We start from the raw sequence: 22,958 nt of genomic DNA, 5'->3' as shown, positions 1-22,958 counted from the left end.
GATATACAGCATGTGGCAGGCAAGGAGAACTTTGTCGCCGACTTCCTCTCTCGGGTGGTTGCGGCGTCCGTCCATTTGGGGCTGGACTATGCCTCCATGGCGGCGGATCAGGCCACGGACGTGGAACTGCAGGACTACCGGTCTACTCCTACCACTCTGCAGCTGAAGGAGGCCAACACCACTCTACTCTGCGACGTCTCCACCGGTCAACCGCGGCACATGGTGCCTGTAGCCTGGCGGCGCCGTGTTTTTGACAACATCCACGGACTTTCCCACCCGGGGGTAAAGGCTTCTACCAAGCTGGTGGGGGCCAAGTTCGTTTGGCCTGGGCTGCGGAAGGATGTTCGAGCCTGGGCTGGTGCGTGCGTGTCGTGCCAGCGAGCCAAAGTCCACCGGCATACTAAGGCCCCTTTGGCACCGTTTACCGTACCAGAGAGGCGATTCGACCATGTGAATGTGGACTTGGTGGGCCCCCTGCCACCTTCCCAGGGATACACTCACGTTTTCACCATGGTGGACAGGACCACCAGGTGGGCGGAGGCTGTCCCTCTGTCCTCCACTACGGCAGTGGAGGTGGCCCGGGCTTTCATCGGCTGCTGGGTGGCCCGGTTCGGGGCGCCAGGGGACATCACCAGTGACAGGGGTCCGCAGTTCACCTCGGAGCTCTGGACGGCGGTTGCGGATCATCTCGGGGTGAAGGTGCACCGCACCACGGCCTACAACCCCAAGGGGAATGGACTTGGTGAACGTTTTCATCGGGACATGAAGGCTTCTCTGCGGGCCAGCCTTACGGACAGCAACTGGGCCGACCGCCTGCCCTGGGTCATGCTGGGTCTTCGCTCTGCCCCCAAGGAGGACCTCCAGGCTTCGTCCGCCGAGCTCGTGTATGGGCAGCCTCTCCGGGTCCCGGGGGAGTTCCTTCCGTACGCCACTGCCCCTTGGTCGGCTGCTGCTCAGCGGTCTGCGTTCCAGGACGTCGCCGATGCCCTGAAGCCCATTCCGACCTCTCACCACTGCCTTCCCGAGTCCTATGTCCCCAGGGACCTGCCTTCTGCTAGGTATGTTTTCATTCGGCATGACGGACATCGGACCCCGTTGAAGCCCCCCTATGACGGGCCCTATCGGGTTTTGGAGTCGGGGGCTAAGAACTTTGTGGTGGACATGGGGGGCAGGCCGGAGCGGGTCGCTATAGACTGGCTCAAGCCAGCTCATTTGGATATGGACGTGCCGGTGCAGTTGGCTGTACCTCCGCGTCGGGGGCGGCCCCCGATTTCGCCCCCAGTTGCTGCCCCGCCCTTGCTAGTGGCCCGTGATCCCCCGACTGTGAAGCGTAGCCGTTTCGGCCGTTTGATCCGTCCCCCGATACGTTGACTGGATTCCGTTGGACTGTTCGCTGTTAGGGGCTATTGTTTTTTGATGATGTGGTTTTGTGCACTTTTCTGTGGGTGAATTCTGGGGGGGCTTGTGTGGTGACCCACATCTATGTACTGTGAGAGACATTCACCCAGGTACTGTGCCTTTAAGGTCTCGGGGAAAGAGTGATCGGGCGGGGTACTTCCGTTTCCGGTTGGTGCGTTGTTGTTATGATTCCGATCATGCATCTGTAATGCGGAGATGTGGGAGCATTAAGTAAACTTACTCAAACGCACCAGAGTGTCTCGTCTCCCTGTTTACTACCCCACAATAATAATAATAAAATTTTAAATTGAATTCTGAATTTTACAGGTAGCCAATGGAGCGACGCTAACACTGGAGAGACGTGGTCTCTCCTGCTGATTCCTGTCAGCACTCGTGCTGCTGCATTCTGGATCAGCTGGAGCCTATTCAGCAAATTACTTGGACATCCTGCTAACAACACATTACAGTAATCCAGTCTAGAAGATACAAATGCATGAACTAGTTTTTCTGCATCACTCTGCGAGAGGATTTTCCTAATTTTTGCAATATTACGGAGATGGAAAAACGCTATTTTACAAACCTGATTAACATATGGTTTAAACGACAAATCCTGATCGAAAACAACACCAAGGTTTCTCACAGTTGCACTGGAAGCCATCGCAACACCATCTAGTCCCTTCCTAAGATGCTCTGGACCAAGAATGATAACCTCTGTTTTATCTGAATTTAGAAGCAAGAAATTTCTGGACATCCAGTCCTTGATGTCCCTAAGACATGCCTGAAGTTTAACCAACGGTTCTGTCTCATCCGGCTTCATAGACAAATAGAGCTGCGTATCATCAGCATAACAATGAAAGTGTATGCCGTGATTCTGGATTATACTTCCCAACGGCTGCATGTATAAACTAAACAAGATTGGCCCTAGCACTGAACCCTGCGGAACACCATAACAGACCCTTGACTGTTCTGAAGAAACCTCATGTACATGAACAAACTGGAACCTGTCAGATAGATATGATTTAAACCAACGTAGAGCTGTCCCTTTAATCCCAACAACATGCTCTAACCTGTGCAGTAAAATGCCATGATCAACAGTGTCAAAAGCAGCACTGAGGTCCAGTAGAACCAATATGGACACTAATCCCTTATCTGAGGCCATAAGGAGGTCACTCGTGACTCGAACCAGTGCTGTCTCTGTGCTATGATGCATTCTGAACCCTGACTGAAAGACTTCAAACAGATCATTTCTATACAAATAGTCACATAACTGGCTTGAAACTGCCTTTTCCAGAATTTTAGATACAAATGGAAGGTTAGAAATTGGCCTATAATTAGCTAAGGTGTCTGGGTGAAGAGAAGGTTTTTTAAGTAAAGGTTTGATTACTGCCACTTTGAAAACCTGTGGTACATATCCTAAGCTTAGGGATAGGTTGATTTGGTCCAGTATTGTCGCACCAATAAGAGAAAAAACATTTTTGAATAGTCGAGTCGGGATGGGGTCTGACATACATGTGGTAGACTTAGCTCTATTGACGAGTGAGGTCAGCTCAGCGAGGTCTACAGGATCAAAACAGTCTAGAGTCAAGTCAGAGCCTAGGGAAGTCGCTAAAGCTGAAGAAACACCTACAACCGGCTGGTTGATTTCTTCTCTAATTCTCGTGATTTTACTGTTAAAGAAGCTCATAAAGTCTTCACTACTGAGAGCTGCAGGAATACACGGCTCAACAGAGTTGTGACTCTTTGTCAGCCTGGCTACAGTGCTGAACAGAAAACGTGGGTTACTTTTGTTATCCTCTATCAACGTTGAATAATAAGCTGTTCTTGCTTTGCGAATGGCTTTTTTATATACTATTAGAATATCTTTCCATTCACGATAGAAGTCTACAGACTTACAAGAGTGCCACTTCCTTTCCATTTTACGCACGTTTTGTTTCAACATGCGAATATCTGAATTGTACCAGGGAGTTAAGCTCCTGTGGCTAGAAACCCTCCTTTTCAAAGGAGCAACTTCATCTAAAGCTGAATGCAACAAATCAGCAGTGTTACTAGCAAGAAAATCAACATCAACATCAGAGGTAGAACCCAGGTCACTGGCCTCTATTGCTTCAGTAGAGGCTTCACTATTTTCCACTGTGGCAAGATGAGCAATGGCCTCCTTAAATTTAGCAATAGCTTCATCAGACAAACATCTGCTAAAATAATACCTCCTGCCCTGCACTTCAACATCAACAACATTCAATTCAAACGTTATTAAATAATGGTCGGATAAAAGGGAGTTTACAGGTGACACCAACAGATCATCAGTTTCAACACCGTAGGTGAGAACGAGATCGATCAAAACAATGCGTCGGCCCGTCCACTTTTTGTGAGATACCCATTGATTCTACAAGAGAATTGAAAGCTAATTTAAGATTATCGCTTTCAACATCCATATTGATCCATTAATATTAAAATCACCCACTATGATGAATTTATTGGTACTGATCAATAATCAGTAAAGGAAATCTGAAAATTCTGACAAAAACTCTAGATAAGCGCCAGCAGGGGGCCGATACACTACCACTAACACAATTGGCTTCTCTGATTTCCAGCTCGGAAATTTCAGACTAAGCGTGAGGCTTTCAAATGTATTATAATTGGACTTAGATTCAATTTTTATTTGGAGACTGGAGTTATAAATTGCTGCGACTCCTCCGCCTCGGCCCGTGTTTCTAGGAATGTGATGATTAAAGTAGCCGGGCGGAGTTGATTCATTCAAACTAACATACTCTTCCTCCTGTAACCATGTTTCTGTTAAGCAGAAAACATCACTCCTACTCTCTGTAATTATATCATTTACTAACAGAGACTTGGAGCTTAACAATATATTTAGTAGTCCGCATCTAATTTTTCGGTCTCTTATTGGTACCAAATGTGCATTGGTTTTAATTTTTACAAGATTATTTTGGTTAACGCCTCTATAACGCCGCACCTGGTGAACTTGTGGAGGGCGGGGAACTGCAACCACTTCTATTTTGCTAGGCACCTGGTTAGAGTTACCAGTTACATAATGTAATCCTATAGTTTTGTTGGCAGGCGTTGGTCCTCGAGAAGCAGCAGAGAAGTGTGTTAAACTACAGCTCTGCATCCTGGCCTGGACCCTGCGATGTCAGGGAGAGGGTCTAATGAAACAGGCCAAATTAGTTCCAGAGTTCCAGAGCCACGTCAAGTTCCAGAGCCACGTCAAGTTCCAGAGCCACGTCAAGTTCCAGAGCCACGTCAAGCTCCAGAGCCATGTCAATTTCCAGAGCCACGTCAAGTTCCAGAGCCACGTCAAGTTCCAGAGCCACGTCAAGTTCCAGAGCCACGTCAAGTCCCAGAGCCACGTCAAGTCCCAGAGCCACGTCAAGTCCCAGAGCCACGTCAAGTCCCAGAGCCCAGCCAAGTCCCAGAGCCCAGCCAAGTCCCAGAGCCCAGCCAAGCCCCAGAGCCCAGCCAAGTCCCAGAGCCCAGCCAAGTCCCAGAGCCCAGCCAAGAGTCCCCGTCACGCCCCCCGCCAAGACCCAGGCCTAGGCCTCGGGGACGCCCCCCCGAGCTGTCTCGCCGGTCTGCCCAGTCCCCAGGACGGCCCCCGGAACGTTGGCCATGTGTTGGCCTGGGACTTTTTGAACTTTTTGCAAAGAATAACTTAGTTTAAGTTTAAGTTATTTATTGAATCATGCATACCACATCCACTGGCATCTCGACAGCTCTTTCAGTGCAAGATTGCTCGCTCTCAGATTGCTGACGCTTTGAATCAGGTTGTGGCTGCTCCTCTGTCTAAAAAGGTGTGTGGGGTGGGAGGTGAAGGTGGGGTGGGAGGTGAGGGTGAGGAACAGACAAATCTTTTTATTCAATATTCAAAATAATGCAATGACCATGACTGGCGTTGTAAGGACAACATGTTGATGCATCAAAATACTGATGAATATGCACACCCAACATTGTTCATTCCAGCTTTCTCTAATACTTCGACTAGTATAACATGAGCCCTTCTTCCAATGGGTGAAAAATCACTGACCTCAGTGATGTCATCCATTCTCCTTTTTTTAAAATGATACACTGGTGGCACCTCATCTTGCAGCACACCCTTTGCAATGTCTGTCGAGTGGGTAAACACTTTGCCATAGCTCAAATAAAAAGAAAAACAAATATGCTCATAAATGTGCTGTTAATATTTTCAACATTTTGCTCTTACCTTCCAAGTTCAAAATTTTCGAGGAGCATAACACACCACCACTTTCGCAAAGCTGGCATGTCCACCTGAAAATAATTTTTTTGCACAGTTGGACAGAGTAGATGTTTACATTTTATTTTGAATATGCAAGTCAACTTAAAACGGTGAAATCATAAGGGCCATCCAGAACAGAGTAGAGGGCATACTATGGAAAAAAAAAAAGCAATTCCATATCAATAGCTTTAAAGCACATAGAATTAAATAAGACTACTAACATCTCCTACCATCAACATGAAGATCCCACAGTTGTGTCCATATGGCTGTGTAAAACCCTATGATGACAGAATAGAAGAGGGTCGATGATTTTAAATGGTGTTAAATGGAGATTACATGTAGTATATGCTGTTACCTGTATTTCCGATCCAGTGGTCTCGTGCCACACTCCAGGTAATATCGATTGAGAAAGGTTAAAAGTTAAAAGACATTAACATAGCATCACATAGTTGTCTAGATCATGGTTAGGTTACATGTAAACTATACTGCGTGTCAGTATAATCAACCGAGCTACAAATTGATTTATCAACGGTATAATGCACACGACCAGGAGGAGGTGGGTCAGCAAAACCGCGGAGAAGCGGATCTTGCAGATCTGAAAGCTAGATGCTGAATGCAATTTAGCCTATAAAACTCGGATTTTGTTCAACATTTAGCTATGTCTCAAATTAATTATTTAACGCATTACAAATTAACCCCCCTCCATTAATTATATCAGGGTTTAATTATCCACAACAACGTCCTCACCAATTATTCCTTACTGTGCTTAACACAGCTCGCTAATAAACTTAATTAGGTAGTTACGTGCAAACATAACTCATGCACCTTAATTTTTTAAAGTTTCACTTACTATCACAACTGTAGCTCGGGCATCACTGAAAGCTCGTAAGCGATGTAAATGTCGGAGTCCCCGCCTTCTGTTTTCTCTGGCGTTGGTGGTCGGTCAAAATGTCTGACTCTTACTGGAGGCATGGCATTTTTTTAAAATTTCCTCACGCTGGAGGTAGGCCTGAGACGAGAGCCTGCAAAGGGAAAGGCCTGACGCGAGAGGTCTGCAGCCAGACCCTTCTCGAAAGTGCAGGGTACAAGTCGGCATGAGACCAAGTGAAACGGTTGAGGGCGATGAGGACACAGGTGCAGTCCCTGAAGTGGAGAACTGAGGAATGCTGAGAGTTGTAGTTTTAGGACGACACTGCTCGTGGCAGCGTGGGAGGATCTGGGTGTTAAAGGGGGAAAAAATCACATTAATCACATCAATTTTGTGTGCAGACAAACCTCAAATAATAATGTATCTCCAATTTTTCAAAGGACTGGTGGAGGCGGTTGTTTTCAGCTTTATTAGTTTTGGAGGTTTTATTATAGGCAGCATGTGAGCTTTTGGACAATCCTGCAAAGAGAAGTTGTAATCCAGGACCTGCCCATGTAGCACTCCTCTCACCCCTCCCACCCCTCTCACTCCTCTCACCCCTCCCACCCCTCCCACCTCTCTCACCCCTCTCGCCTCTCTCACCCCTCTCACCTCTCACTCCTCTCACCCCTCCCACCTCTCTCACCTCTCTCACTCCTCTCACCCCTCCACCCCTCTCACCTCTCTCACCCCTCTCGCCTCTCTCACCCCTCTCACCTCTCACTCCTCTCACCCCTCCCACCCTCTCTCACCTCTCTCACTCCTCTCACCCCTCCCACCCCTCTCACCTCTCTCACCCCTCTCGCCTCTCTCACCCCTCTCACCTCTCTCACCCCTCTCACCTCTCTCACCCCTCCCACCCCTCTCACCCCTCCCACCTCTCTCACCCTCCCACCTCTCTCACCCCTCCCACCCCTCTCACCTCTCTCACCCTTCTCACCCCTCCCACCCCTCTCTCATCCCTCCCACCCCTCTCACCTCTCTCACCCTTCTCACCCCTCCACCCTCTCACACCCCTCTCACTCCTCTCACCCCTCCCACCCCTCCCACCTCTCTCACTCCTCCCACCTCTCTCACCCCCACCCACATCTTTCACCCCTCCCACCTCTCTCACTCCTCTCACCCCTCTAACCCCACCCACCCCCTCTCACCCCTCCCACCTCTCTCACTCCTCCCACCCCTCCCACCTCTCTCACCCCTCTCTCCTCTCCCACCCCTCCCCACCTCTCTCACCCCTCTCACCCCTCTCTCCACTCCTCTCACCTCTCTCATCCCTCTCACACCCTCTCACCCATCTCACCTCTCACCTCTCTCACCCCCTCGCCTCTCTCACCTCTCTCACCCCTCCCACCTCTCTCACTCCTCCCACCCCTCTCACCCCTCCCCACCTCTCTCACTCCTCCCACCCCTCCCACCTCTCTCACCCCTCTCACCTATCTCACCCCTCTCTCCTCTCCCACCCCTCCCACCTCTCTCACTCCTCTCACCTCTCTCACCCCTCCCACCTCTCTCACCCCTCCCACTCTCTCACCCCTCTCACCTCTCTCACTCCTCTCACCTCTCTCACCCCTCGCCCTCTCTCACCTCTCTCACCCCTCCCACCTCTCTCACCCCCTCTCACCCATCTCACTCCTCTCACCTCTCTCACCCCTCTCGCCTCTCTCACCTCTCTCACCCCTCTCACCCCTCCCACCTCTCTCACCCCTCTCACCCCTCTCACCTCTCTCACCTCTCTCATCCCTCTCACCTCTCTCACCCCTCCCACCTCTCACACCCCTCTCACCTCTCCCACCCTTCTCACCCCTCCCACCTCTCTCACCCCTCCCACCTCTCTCACCCCTCTCACCTCTCCCACCCTTCTCACACCCCTCCCACCTCTCTCACCCCACCCACCTCTCCCACCCTCTCACCTCTCTCACCTCTCTCATCCCTCTCACCTCTCTCACCCCTCCCACCTCTCTCACCCCTCTCACCTCTCCCACCCTTCTCACCTCTCTCACCCCTCTCACCCCTCCCACCTCTCTCACCCCTCTCACCCTATCACACCCCTCACTCACCCCCCACCTCTCCACCCCCCTCACCACTCCACCCCTCTCACCCCTCCCACCTCTCTCACCCCCTCACCTCTCTCACCCCTCTCACCCCTCTCACTCCTCTCACCTCTCTCACCCCCTCTCGCCTCTCTCACCCCCTCTCACCTATCTCACTCCACTCACCCCTCCCACCTCTCTCACCTCTCTCACCCCACTCTCCCCCTCCTCCTCTCTCACCCCTCTCACCTCTCACCCCTCTCACCCCTCCCACCCTCTCACCCCTCACACTCCTCTCACCTCTCTCACCCCTCCCACCTCTCTCACCCCTCCCACCTGTCTCACCCCTCTCACCTCTCTCACTCCTCTCACCTCTCTCATCCCTCTCACCCCTCTCACCCCTCTCACCAATCTCACTCCTCTCACCTCTCTCACCCCTCTCGCCTCTCTCACCTCTCTCACCCCTCCAACCTCTCTCACCCCCTCTCACCTCTGTCACTCCTCTCACCTCTCTCATCCCTCTCACCCTCTCACCCATCTCACTCCTCTCACCTCTCTCACCCCTCTCGCCTCTCTCACCTCTCTCACCCCTCTCACCCCTCCCACCTCTCTCACCCCTCTCACCTCTCTCACCTCTCTCATCCCTCTCACCTCTCTCACCCCTCCCACCTCTCTCACCCCCCCCACCTCTCCACCCCCTCACCTCCCACCCTTCTCACCCCTCCCACCTCTCTCACCCTCCCACCTCTCTCACCCCTCTCACCTCTCCCACCCCTCTCACCCCTCCCACCTCTCTCACCCCTCTCACCCCTTATCACCCCTCTCACCTCTACCACCCTCTCACACCCCTCCCACCTCTCTCACCTCTCTCACCCCTCTCACCTCTCTCACCCCTCCCACCTCACTCACCCCTCCCACCTCTCTCACCCCTCCCACCCCTCTCACCTCTCACACCCGTCTCACCTCTCTCACCCCTCTCACCCCTCCCACCCCTCCCACCTCACACACCCCTCCACCTCACTCACCCCACCCACCCTCTCACACCCTCTCACCCTATCACCCCTCTCACCCCTCCCACCTCTCTCACCCCTCTCACCTCTCTCACTCCTCTCACCTCTCTCACCCCTCTCGCCTCTCACACCCCCTCTCACCTATCTCACTCCTCTCACCCCTCCCACCTCACTCACCTCTCACACCCCTCTCGCCCCTCCCTACTCTCTCACCCCCTCTCACCCCTCCACCCCTCTCACCTCTCTCACCCCCTCCCCACCCCTCTCACCCCTCCCACCCCTCTCACCCCTCCCACCCCTCTCACCCCTCTCACCTCTCTCCACCCCTCCCACCTCTCTCACCCCTCCCACCTCTCTCACCCCTCCCACCTCTCTCACCCCTCTCACCCCTCCCACCTCTCTCACCCCTGTCACCCTTATCACCCCTCTCACCCCCTCCCACCTCTCTCACCCCTCTCACCTCTCTCACCCCTCTCACCTCTCTCACCCCCTCCCACCTCTCTCACCCCTCCCACCTCTCTCACCCCTCTCACCCCTCTCACCTCTCTCACCCCTCTCACCTCTCTCACCCCTCTCACCCCTCCCACCTCTCTCACCCCTCCACCTCTCTCACCCCTCTCACCCTTATCACCCCCTCCCACCTCTCTCACCCCCTCTCACCTCTCTCACCCCTCTCACCCCTCTCACCCCTCTCACTCCTCTCACCTCTCTCACCCCTCTCGCCTCTCTCACCCCTCTCACCTATCTCACTCCTCTCACCCCTCCCACCTCTCTCACCCCTCTCACCCTTATCACCCTCCCACCCTCTCTCACCCCTCTCACCTCTCTCACCCCTCTCACCCCTCTCACCCCTCTCACACCTCTCACCTCTCTCGCCCCTCCCTCCTCTCTCACCCCTCTCACCCCTCTCACCTCTCTCACCCCTCCCACCCCTCTCACCCCTCCCACCCCTCTCACACCCTCCCACCTCCTCACCCCTCTCCAACCCTCTCACCCCTCCCACCTCTCTCACCCTCTCACCCCTCTCACCCCTCCCACCTCTCTCACCCCTCTCACCTTCACACCCCTCCCACCTCTCTCACCCCTCTCACCTCTCTCACCCCTCTCACCCTTCCACCCCCTCTCCTCCCCTCCCACCTCTCTCACCCTCTCGCCTCTCTTACCCTCTCACCTCTCTCACTCCTCTCACCCCTCCCACCTCTCTCACCCCTCTCACCCCTCTCGCCTCTCTTACCCCTCTCACCCCTCCCACCCCTCTCACCCCTCCCACCTCTCCACCCCTCCCACCTCTCTCACCTCTCTCACCCCCTCCCACCCCTCTCACCCCCTCACACCCCTCCCACCCTCTCTCACCCCTCCCACCCCTCTCACCCCTCCCACCTCTCTCACTCCTCTCACCCCTCCACCCTCACACCCCTCCCACCTCTCACCTCTCACACCCCTCCCACCTCTCTCACCTCTCTCACCCCTCCCACCCCTCTCACCCCTCCACCTCTCTCACCCTTCTCACCCCTCTCACCCCTCTCACCTCTCCCACCTCTCTCACCCCTCTCACCCCTCACCTCTCTCACCCTCCCACCCCTCTCACCCTTCTCACCCCTCTCACCCCTCCCACCTCTCTCACCCCTCCCACCTCTCTCACCCTTCCCACCTCTCTCACCCTTCTCACCCCTCCCACCTCTCTCACCCCTCCCACCTCTCCCACCCCTCTCACCCCTCCCACCTCTCTCACCCCTCTCACACCCCTCCCCCTCTTTCACCCTCCTACCTCTCTCACCCCTCTCACCCCTCCCACCTCTCTCACCCCTCTCACCTCTCTCACCCCTCCCACCTCTCTCACCCCCTCTCACCTCTCTCACCCCTCCCACCTCTCTCACCCCTCCCACCCCTCCCACCCCTCCCACCTATCTCACCTATCTCACCCCTCCCACCTCTCTCACCCCTCTCACCCCTCCACCTCTTTCACCCCTCCTATCTCTCTCACCCCTCTCACCCCTCCCACCTCTCTCACCCCTCTCACCCCTCCCACCTCTTTCACCCCTCCTATCTCTCTCACCCCTCTCACCCCTCCCACCTCTCTCACCCCTCTCACCCCTCCCACCCCTCTCACATCTCTCACCCCTCCCACCCCTCCCACCTCTCTCACCCCTCTCACCCTCCCACCTCTCCCACCCCTCTCACCCCTCATACCCCTCTCACCCCTCCCACCTCTCCCACCTCTCTCACCCCTCTCACCTCTCCCACCTCTCTCACCCCTCTCACCCCTCCCACCTCTCCACCTCTCTCACCCCTCTCACCTCTCCCACCTCTCTCACCCCTCCCACCTCTCCCACCCCTCTCACCCCTCCCACCTCTCTCACCCCTCTCACCCCTCCCACCTCTTTCACCCCTCCTACCTCTCTCACCCCTCTCACCCCTCCCACCTCTCTCACCCCTCTCACCCCTCTCACCCCTCTCACCCCTCTCACCTCTCTCACCCCTCCCACCTCTCTCACCCCTCTCACCTCTCTCACCCCTCCCACCTCTCTCACCCCTCCCACCCCTCCCACCCCTCCCACCTATCTCACCTATCTCACCCCTCCCACCTCTCTCACCCCTCTCACCCCTCCCACCTCTTTCACCCTCCTATCTCTCTCACCCCTCTCACCCCTCCCACCTCTCTCACCCCTCTCACCCCTCCCACCTCTCTCACCCCTCTCACCCCTCTCACCCCTCTCACCTCTCTCACCCCTCCCACCTCTCTCACCCCTCTCACCTCTCTCACCCCTCCCACCTCTCTCACCCCTCCCACCCCTCCCACCCCTCCCACCTATCTCACCTATCTCACCCCTCCCACCTCTCTCACCCCTCTCACCCCTCCCACCTCTTTCACCCCTCCTATCTCTCTCACCCCTCTCACCCCTCCCACCTCTCTCACCCCTCTCACCCCTCCCACCCCTCTCACCTCTCTCACCCCTCCCACCCCTCCCACCTCTCTCACCCCCCTCTCACCCCTCCCACCCCTCTCACCTCTCTCACCCCTCCCACCCCTCCCACCTCTCTCACCCCTCTCACCCCTCATACCCCTCTCACCCCTCCCACCTCTCCCACCTCTCTCACCCCTCTCACCTCTCCCACCTCTCTCACCCCCTCTCACCCCTCCCACCTCTCCCACCTCTCTCACCCCTCTCACCTCTCCCACCTCTCTCACCCCTCTCACCCATCTCACCCCTCCCACCCCTCTCACCCCTCCCACCCCTCTCACCCCTCATACCCCTCTCACCCCTCCCACCTCTCCCACCTCTCTCACCCCTCTCACCTCTCCCACCTCTCTCACCCCTCTCCCACCTCTCTCACCCCTCCCACCTCTCTCACCCCTCTCACCCCTCTCACCCCCTCCCACCTCTCTCACCCCTCCCACCCCTCTCACCCCTCTCACCCTTCTCACCCCTCTCACCCCTCCCACCTCTCTCACCCCTCCCACCCCTCTCACCCCTCTCACCCTTCTCACCCCTCTCACCCCTCCCACCTCTCTCACCCTCCCACCCCTCCCACCTCTCTCACCCCTCTCACCCCTCACCTCTCTCACCCCTCCCACCTCTCTCACCCCCTCTCACCCTTCTCACCCCTCTCACTCCTCCCACCTCTCTCACCTATCTCACCCCCTCTCACCTATCTCACCCCTCTCTCCTCTCTCACCCCTCCCACCTCTCACCCCTCTCACCTATCTCACCCCTCTCACTCCTCTCACCCCTCTCACCCCTCTAACCCCTCTCACCCCTCTAACCCCTCCCACCCCCTCTCACCCCTCCCACCTCTCAGGGACATGTCCACACCATGATCAAGGGACAGCAAGGTCAATGCCTTGCCTTTTTTGCTTTCCAGTGTTTTCCTGCTCACCATACTTGAACTCAACTGCTTTTGAAGTCTTTTTTGGATTATTAGCTGGTCTTCGGAAAGCACAATCTGCTGCTTTCACTTGTAAACAACTTTCCGTTGTCATGGCTACTCCTCATAACAAGTGTTAAAAAGTGCCAGAAATACCAGTAGAAATCCTGTCACTGCGTCTGACTAATGCTGCTGAGGACTATGAAGGCCAAAACCCTGTCCCAGGTCATATTTTAGGGCAAAACCTTGACAGGCTAAGTGTCTAACACAGAGCTGCAACAACCACCACAGCATGACCTCAGCGCCATCTCACACATCTGCCAGAGATGACGCTCATATTTCATTTTAAAGCAGTCAGACTTAGATTCTAAGCCAGGAAAACCAAGTATAAAAAGTTTTCAAGTTTGTCTTCTTTATAATACATGTCTTAATGGAGGAAGGAAAAACGTGCAGAGGCCCAAGGGGGAAGGAAAGCTCCGAGTAAACATGGAAGGATGCAGAGGGGAGGGGAAGTTCCTGCTGAGTAATGACATATTGTTATCGATATTTGTGTTAACTGGGGCAAGTACTGAGCTGCAAAGATAGTCAAGCTTTCCAGAAGAGACTCAGACCCCCGGTCACAAGAAACACCAACGTCAATGTTGTGTGCTGCACACAACCATCCGCACGTTTCCTCTCTCTCTGTCTGTCTCTCTCTTTGTCTCACACACACACACACACACACACACACACACACACACACACACACACACACACACACACACACACACACACACACACACACACACACACACACACACACACACACACACACACACACACACACACACACACACACACACACTCCTCTCCACCTCACCAGACCGGCGAGGGCTGAGGGCTGGACCAGAGGGCTGGACCAGCGGCACCAGGAACACCAGAGCCCTGCGTGCTGACGGTGTTGCCCCTGGAACTGTGTTTTGCTGCGGTTGGACTGGTCGTTGGGCCGTGTGACAGGACTTGTAGGATTCTGTCTCCCAGAATGAACATCATCAGCATGGGATCAGTGATATGTAAGTGGCCAGATTGACTTGTTGTGTGCCGCGGTGCTGGCTGACGCCAGCCGTCAGAGGGAGGGGGGTATTTATGTGAATTGTTCATGCACAGGGACACTTCTCCACCAGTAATGTCAACTGCAGGGGTAAAAAACAGACGTAATTATGCTTCCAGCACAGTTTCAGTTGTTTTGTTTTTGCTTATTTTTTATGTTTGTTTTTGCTTATTTTTTATGTCTAGTACTTCATGTATTACTGACAAACATTTAGGTCAGTCGTCTCTGTAACATTTACAATTAGCTCACCATGCAGTCTTTACTCCATGACCCACCAGTCTTGGACTCCGTTCCATCTGATTTACTTTTAACAGTAACAGGTTGGTACATTTTAGACGTCTGAACCAGATGGTTATGAGTGAATCTCAGAGGGCCCTGGAATCTTTCAGATCAAAGTGTGATTATTTATCGTATTTATTTAGTATTTATAGTACTGCATTATTGTAGTCCAGTTGCATTCTTGCCAAAAACAGAATGCACACAGCATAACCTGCTGTTACACATGTGAAACAAACTGTCACCAGTCCATCGCAGGGCCACATATACACCAACAACCATGCACCATATTTTGTGATAAAGATTACCAAAAAAATTACCAAAAAGCAGACATTGCTATTGTATTGTGGTTTAACAGAATGATTTAATAAAACAACAAATGAAACTGTCCAGGAGAGAAATGATGAGACCCTTACCTGTTGGTGATGGACAGCATTTTGAGACAGGTTTTCTGTAGGAACTGATGACGCTGCTGTAGCTGGAGACGGCTGTTTCTGTCCATGACATGGTAAACTAAGCTGGCCGGCTGTCTCAGCTTTGGAAGTTTCCTCTCTAGACTGCGTATTCCAGATGTTTCCACAGATGTTCAACAGGAGTTCGATCAGGGATTAAGAAATGTCCAAAGTTTAGTTCCTAGTCATTGTTGACTGTCCACCAGAGTTGTACGTTGTGGGTCATGATCCCTCCAGGTTTGATCTGATCTGTCTAAAGCAGGGATTCTCAGCAGGGGGTGCAGGCCTTTGTCTCAGAGGAAAGGGAATACTTTCAATTTCATTTGCTAATTGTTTTTGTGGGACAAGACATTTTTAGGTTCTTTAAATACCTGACATGTTTGGGCGATTCCTTTCCTTCTGACTGACAGATTGACTGAAAGATTGACAGTTGTGATGCTAATTACAGCATAGTCTTTAGTTTAATATGTCACTATGATCAAATTATAATTCTGCTCCACCACAACTCAAAAGCATTGTCTGACTTTCGGATTAGTCCATTTTCAATATTCTTTAATATTACTTTTGTCAGTTTCAGTTTATTTCAGTTACCATTGTGGATTTTCTTTCTTCAATGCAAAGGTACCAAAAGTTTGTCCACATCTTTATGTCATAGCAGAAGTTCAAGCGTGGCTGGAAATATCTTTATAAATCTGTTTCATTTGAATGAGTGAGTTTAACGGTCCTGGGGCCTCATGTACAAAGGGTGCGTACGCATAAAAACATGGCGTACGCCCTTTTCCACGCAAACGTTCAGATGTATCAAGAGTGAAATGACCGTGGAAATGTGCGGTGCCCGACGCCAACTTCATGGCTGGCGTACGCACGTTTCCACAGCTATTGGTCCGTTGGCGACACTTAGAGGTGATGCTGGGAAACTGTTAATAATGTGAAAACAAGTAGCCCTCAGAGTGATGTGCACATCAGAGACACACTGATGAACAAAACAACACATTCACCTGTCTGCAATTACACGAGTGGATATAAAAGCATGCGGAAAGTGGTGCAGAAATACCGTTAACAACAATGGCAGCTTTGGCAGTGTTAGAAGATATCACAAATGGCGCAGTAAGAAGAGAAAGAATATTTAGCCGGTTTTCCTAATGTAATCGGAGCTATCGACTGCACACACATTGCTATAAAAGCACAATAAGCAAAATAAGCAAAATAAAAAAATATGTCACAGGTGTCAAACTGAATCCCAGAAGGGCCGGTGTCCTGCATGTTTTAGATGTTTCACTGCTTTAACACACCTGATTCAAATTAATCTTCATCACCAGCTTGTCATCAAAGTCTGGATAGTTCTGTTGATGACACAGCTCCTTGTATCATGGTGCAATTAAACAGGGAAACCGGCCCTCGAGGGCCTAGTTAAATACATTTGCATATTTAAATGGAGGTGTGGACATGGAGGAGTCTGGTACTCCTACATGTGCGCTCAATTCCACGTTGATTGGGATGTACAAAGGAAATGTGCTTGGATTCATGCCTACGCACAGTTTCATACATCTGGATTTTTTTGTGCGTAAGACGTTTTCTGGATTTAAGCATACGCTATGTTTCAGTAGGAAATCCACGCAAGTCTTTGTACATGAGGCCCCTGGTGTGGTCGATCCCGCTGTTACTTACTGGAACATCTCCAGCAACTCGTTTGCTTACTTAGGGAGCTTTCACACCTGTGGCCCGTTTGCTTGGTTCCGATTCAGGCACTAAATCGATACAGTTGTTTTGTTTTTTGTTTGTGCAAAAACAACGCAACCGTCTGTAGCGGTTCAAAGCTGTTAACAAATGCCATGAACCAACTGTTCTCTCATTGGTCAGAAATGAACGAGAAGGAGTTTCCTCTTCCGTACCCCGGGAAAAACAACAACTGTGGAGCATCGTAAGCGATTGTGGCTAGTTTGTTTCTGTGTGTTGAGTGAGTTGTGTCGGTTGCTGTGTGGATTATGTTCTCACTCCAAACGATCCGCTCCAGGTTTGGAATGGAAGTGAGCCGAGAACCTAACCCTTACCTCTGCTAGGATCTCGGCTTGCTTGTTTTGTGCCGCATCCGAGCGCGATTGCTGTGTTCACATGTACCTAACCAACCGATCTTTAGGGGGAAACGCTCCCTGTTTCAGAACAACTGCTCCCAACGGGACAGAGGTGAAAGCACCCTTACATATTATAAAATAAAAAGTGTCTGATATGTTGATAGGAAGGATAAGATCCACCAGCAGACACACACACACACACACACACACACACACACACACACACACACACACACACACACACACACACACACACACACACACACACACACACACACACACACACACACACACTCTTCACTGGATCACATAGAAGAGCTCCATTAGTGTGGAGGAAAAAGCCTTATCTGTGGAGTAAATTAAGGAAACATGGCTCAACTTCTATTCCAGAACCAGAAGATGTGATTAAAGATACAATTTTGAAAAAACAATTAATACTAATCGTAGGTGGAAGTATGGCTGCCAGTAGACACTTGAAGAAAGCCTTGAAAGAGTTGAAAGAGAACAGAAGGTGTCTCAATCTTCAGTTTGTTTAATCAAACATGTGGGGGGGAGGGGTAGGTGGCTCAGTTGGTAGAGCGTTCTCCCATGAACCTGAAGGTCAGTGGTTCCAACCTTAGTTCCTCCTGTGTCCACCAAAAGTGTCCTTGAGCAAGACACTGAATCCCCGGTTGCTCCCGGTTGTCAGGCCAGCACCGTTGTGTGGCAGCTCCGCCGACAACCGGTGTGTGAATGTGTGTGTGTGGGTGAATGTCTACAGTGTAAAGCGCTTTGGGGCTGTAGGGGTACAGTTGGAAAGCGCTATATAAGTGTAAGCCATTTACCATTTACCATTTACCATTCACCAAACATGTTTAGCGACCACAGTAAAAACGAGGCAAGAGCCACTTTCACACTATAAAGATGGACTAGGGTTAGGGATGATCCCCTCTTCAATGTGCCTACACTCTCCAGCTGGAGATTCACAGAGATCTCCTTCACAAAGCATCAAGCCCAAGCTTTACACCATCTCTGGTGTTTCTTTCAGCACTGGATTGAACTGTGATTATATTATATGTGAGTAGGTGATATAATCAAGAGAAAGGGATTACTCTAGGAGACTTTTGTCAACCACTATAATACACAGGTAAAAATAAAATGTATTATTATCTTTGTTATTACTGCTATATTCACAAATGCCACTCAAAACAGTGAAAAAAAGATGAATCAGTACACAGCGGTTAGATGAATCAGTCATTCTATCTTTTATGGAAGAACTGTGTTTGTGTTGGGTCATCTAGACTATGATTACAATCAAGTCCAAACTCCAATCGAATCATAGCAGTACCCATGGCAAATTTCCTCTGTGATGGAGGCATCCAAGCAGAAAAGTGTGTATGCTACTTTCAGTCAAACATTTCAGGGATGTCCATGCATCCTTCAATAAGCCAGTGCAAAGATAAGCCAAATGAAGAGCCAGGCCTGAGGCAGCAATGGGTAAGAGCTACTGGACTGACCTGCCTGCAGTCCTCACCAGGAGCCCGGAGGGACTTTATCAAGAAAAATGAAGCTGTTGCACCCTGTCAAACATGATGGCAGGACGGATGAGGTGAAATAGCAACCGAAGAGGTTTTAGTATGCATCGCATGTGGGATGTTCTTGTCTCACGAGTCAAGGTAAAAACGGCTGTGAAACCACCTGGGGCGGAGAGCAACGACTGTGTTGCAAGTGTTGACCGAACCTTGTTGCTGCTTTTCAAGCATCTTAACATTGGGAGTTTGTGAGGTCCAGCTGGAACCAGCTCAGCCAGGATGCAGTTAAAGCAGAGAGCAAGAGAGCGACAGAGCTCTGATGCTCCAAGGCGGACCAAGGGAGCGAGGCCATACTGCTAACTCTGCACAAAACATCTATCAAGATTATGATCGTAAAATAGGAGGCTTGAGCGAAACTACCAACAGAGAAGCTAGAACAATCAGGTGCAGAGTGGAGAAGAGACCAGTGGCATCCTGCCGCACGTGTAAGGACCGCTAGCAGGGTGATGGCAGGCTCACTCACACACTCACACACTCACTCACTCACACACTCACACACAAGCCAGACGGGGATGGTGCACGGGTCCTTGCCATCAGGACGTGCTCACAAGCAACATGGCTGGAACTCCGTGCTGGGATGTTAGCATCAAACACTGAACTCTGGTTAGTATCAAACACTGAACTCTGGTTAGCATCAAACACTGAACTCTGGTGAGCATCAAACATTGAACTCTGGTGAGCATCAAACATTGAACTCTGGTTAGCATCAAACACTGAACTCTGGTTAGCATCAAACATTGAACTCTGGTTAGCATCAAACACTGAACTCTTGTTAGCATCAAACACTGAACTCTGGTTAGCATCAAACACTGAACTCTGGGATTCAATAGACTTCTTTTTCTGTAGACATTTAAAATGTCTGGTCATGTATGGAAAAGTCAGCACATCTCTATTGTCCACTCATGAGGGACCAGTTCTAAGTTTAGCCTGAGTCAGCACATGTTTAGTGTCAGAACCCCATCCAGTCTGTGCTGCTGGTCTGGTGAAGCTGCTGGTCTGGTGAAGCTGCTGGTCTGGTGAAGCTGCTGGTCTGGTGAAGCTGCTGGTATCTGTGAAGCTGCTGGTCTGGTGAAGCTGCTGGTATCTGTGAAGCTGCTGGTCTGGTGAAGCTGCTGGTCTGGTGAAGCTGCTGGTCTGGTGAAGCTGCTGGTCTGGTGAAGCTGCTGGTCTGGTGAAGCTGCTGGTCTGGTGAAGCTGCTGGTCTGGTGAAGCTGCTGGTCTCTGTGAAGCTGCTGGTGTGTGTGTGTGTGTGTGTGTGTGTGTGTGTGTGTGTGTGTGTGTGTGTGTGTGTGTGTGTGTGTGTGTGTGTGTGTGTGTGTGTGTGTGTGTGTGTGTGTGTGTGTGTGTGTGAGAAAGAGACCTGTTATTTGCAGATCCTGTCATCAGACATCCTCTGATTGTTTTCCTGCACTGACGCCTTCCTCCTGAGAACCAATAAGAACCCTCCCTTTCTCCCCCCTGATCCTGAGGAACAACTGGCTAAAAATATTCCAGGCAGTAAACTGTAAACTGAATGTGTGTGTGTTTGTGTGAAAATCCCAGACATGAGTGGAAATGACATTGTAAAGTTGCTCTAATTCATTTACCATCAAGGCCTCCGGCTCCCATGCACAAGTATGAGGATGTGGGGAAGTAATGCGTGTGCAGATTGTAAGGACTTGCATCAGGGAATTAGGAGGAGCAGAACACATGTACAGTGCATGTGCCATCACTGGGTTTGCAGTTTCCAAAGTTTCCAAAGAGAAGGGAAAGATGACATGAAGAGGCCAAAACAAGAGTGATCCAGTAACGGCTTCTTTCCAGTTTTGATCAGCTGATGTACGGATTGTTGTTCAAAGCTGTGATTCATGCCAGAAAGACCTTCATGGGTTTAATCATGGAGTCAGAATGTTCAGGTAGAATGGCCATCACCACAAACCAGCGCAACACACACACTGGTGAAAGACTGAATGCGATGATGGTGGGATGTTCCATGCTTTTTCCTCATCAGCTACATTTTCATGTGACAGAACACATCCACTTTTAATACTTCAGGCATTCAACAGTGGGGACAGTGAAGCATCACTAGATTCTGCTGTCTTCCTATAACAGCTAAAGTCTGCTAAAGTCTGCCCTGGTGCTGAGGAGACTCCACCTGCTCTTTCCTCCCCGTCTACCTGCACATGTCTGCCGGGACTCTCAGGTTGTTGTAACTTTTGTTTCATGGGATCAGGCCAGTCCAGCACCTGAACCTGAGCTTGATATATTCACTACTTTGTTACTTTAAATTTGGATTTCATTACCAGGTGCACCTTCAGTGGGACTCACGAAATGCTGTTGTGAAACTCAGTCATTACTCAGTAACTCTGCCTGTTTAGTTTTCTTTATAGGGAACCCTAGCTATTAAGACATGTAGGTCTTCAAAGATAAATGTTGGTATCAATTATAACAATGTGATATAAAAAACCTTTTTGATGTCTTCGTTTTTATAAAATTTGAAAATATAATTTAACTCGTAGGTCGCCATTGTTGTTTACACCACAATGCACTCTGGGTAGTGACGTCAGTCGGTGCTGGCCCCTGTACACTGTTGTGACTGTTCAACCAGATAATCCAGAGGATAAACATGTCATCTGTTCAGCCATTTACATTTGAACCCGAGCGCAAGGTCAAGGAGGAGGACAACACTGAAAACATATCTCAAAACGAAACAAATGAAGACCAAGAAAGACGGGATGAGGCGAGAGTGGGACAAAATCGATGGTGTCTGTGCAGCAACTGCGTCTCCATGCCAACAGAGAAGGAGAGCGTTCACTTTAAGCTATTATGTGATAAAACGTATTCCAATATCAATCATTTTGGAGATTGTTATCATCCACCGCTGTCCTATGCTTTATAAATCATTAGGACAGTGGCGCCGCCAGGATTCAATTTCGTAATAGGCACAGAAACAGTCCGTCCACTGCTCTATACGGCTAATTTCAGGGTCCCACTCGGCCTGAATATTCCACTATCCATTAGGGAGAGGATAGGTTGGTTGGCTATTCAGAGTTCAATAAGTATTTCAAAGATCTTTTTTCCTCAAACAAAACTTTGCAGTGACAAATTGGATAACGTGCGCACGGCGCACTACAGATATGGTGACATTAGTATGTGCACCTCCACACAGATACAAACATAAACATTATGGTGTCGGTGCACCAGAAACACAGATGAAAACACAGCTAAACATTAAGGTGACGGCGCACCTACAAAAAAGTTAAAAAGAAAAAAAAAGTACAGCACCATAAAGCATGAACTATAAAAACACCATAAAAACACCATAAAACTCAGATAGGCTAACCGACCACACGTTTCAACTAGCAGATAGCCGATGCTACAATAAAAACCCCAGCCAGATGTGGCTCCACCAAAATGATCAGAATAGTCATTAAATTAAATAATGATGTTCTTGCCTATTTGAAGTCTGCGCCTCCTGTTTGGTCAAACTCCCGGCCAAGTCCACTCAGCCTCTGGTCCGTCATGGTGACATCAACCGGTGGACCCAGCACGTACCAAAAATAAATCTGCACGACTTTGATCATTTTTGCAGGTCTCTCGTGCATCACAGCACACGAGAACTTTGAGCCAGTTTGCCTGAACCGAGACGTCTTATGGGCTCGTCAGCCTCCACGACCGGGAGAATGCTGCTCATCTATGTTTTAGATACCTGTCGCAGTTAAACTAACGCGGCTTATCTTCCCAGAGCAACCGGACTACGTCATCGCCCCAGAATGCATTGCGCAGGTAAAACATGGCGCCTCCCGCAGGTCAAAATATGTAATAAACATTGTAGATTTTTAAAGCAATTACATTATTTTATGTGTTTCTAACAACATTTTTTAGTACAGGGAGAACAATTGTGGCTTATTAGGGCCTACAAGTCTTAATAACCGGGGTTCCTTTTAAATACAGTATATATATATTTTTACCTAGCTCCAAAATTCTTTTTTTTTCTTGGCTGTTCAAGTCAATTCTCATTAGAAACGTGCAGCTGGTTTGATGAGAGGTTTGTTAG

At 50.6% G+C, this 22,958-nt stretch overlaps 1 protein-coding gene across 5 annotated transcripts in view; it reads left to right on the top strand.

Moving 5' to 3' along the window:
• Positions 1–22,958, top strand: part of mcf2l2 (MCF.2 cell line derived transforming sequence-like 2) — a 145,824-nt gene that overhangs the window by 22,120 nt on the left and 100,746 nt on the right. Inside the window, exon 1 of one of the 5 annotated variants that reach the window (XM_061737344.1) lies at positions 14,299–14,513. The exons of the other annotated variants lie outside the window; for them this stretch is intronic. Coding sequence (XP_061593328.1) covers positions 14,483–14,513 — 31 coding nt within the window. The 5' untranslated portion in view covers positions 14,299–14,482. Of the gene's footprint in view, positions 1–14,298; positions 14,514–22,958 lie in introns of those variants that run through there. 5 annotated transcript variants of the gene reach the window in all.

This window comes from Cololabis saira, chromosome 13 (assembly GCF_033807715.1).
Source record: "Cololabis saira isolate AMF1-May2022 chromosome 13, fColSai1.1, whole genome shotgun sequence".
Lineage (NCBI taxonomy): Eukaryota > Metazoa > Chordata > Actinopteri > Beloniformes > Belonidae > Cololabis > Cololabis saira.
The sequence above is the reverse complement of the archived record's forward strand: the minus strand, read 5'-3'. Positions and strand labels throughout refer to the sequence as shown.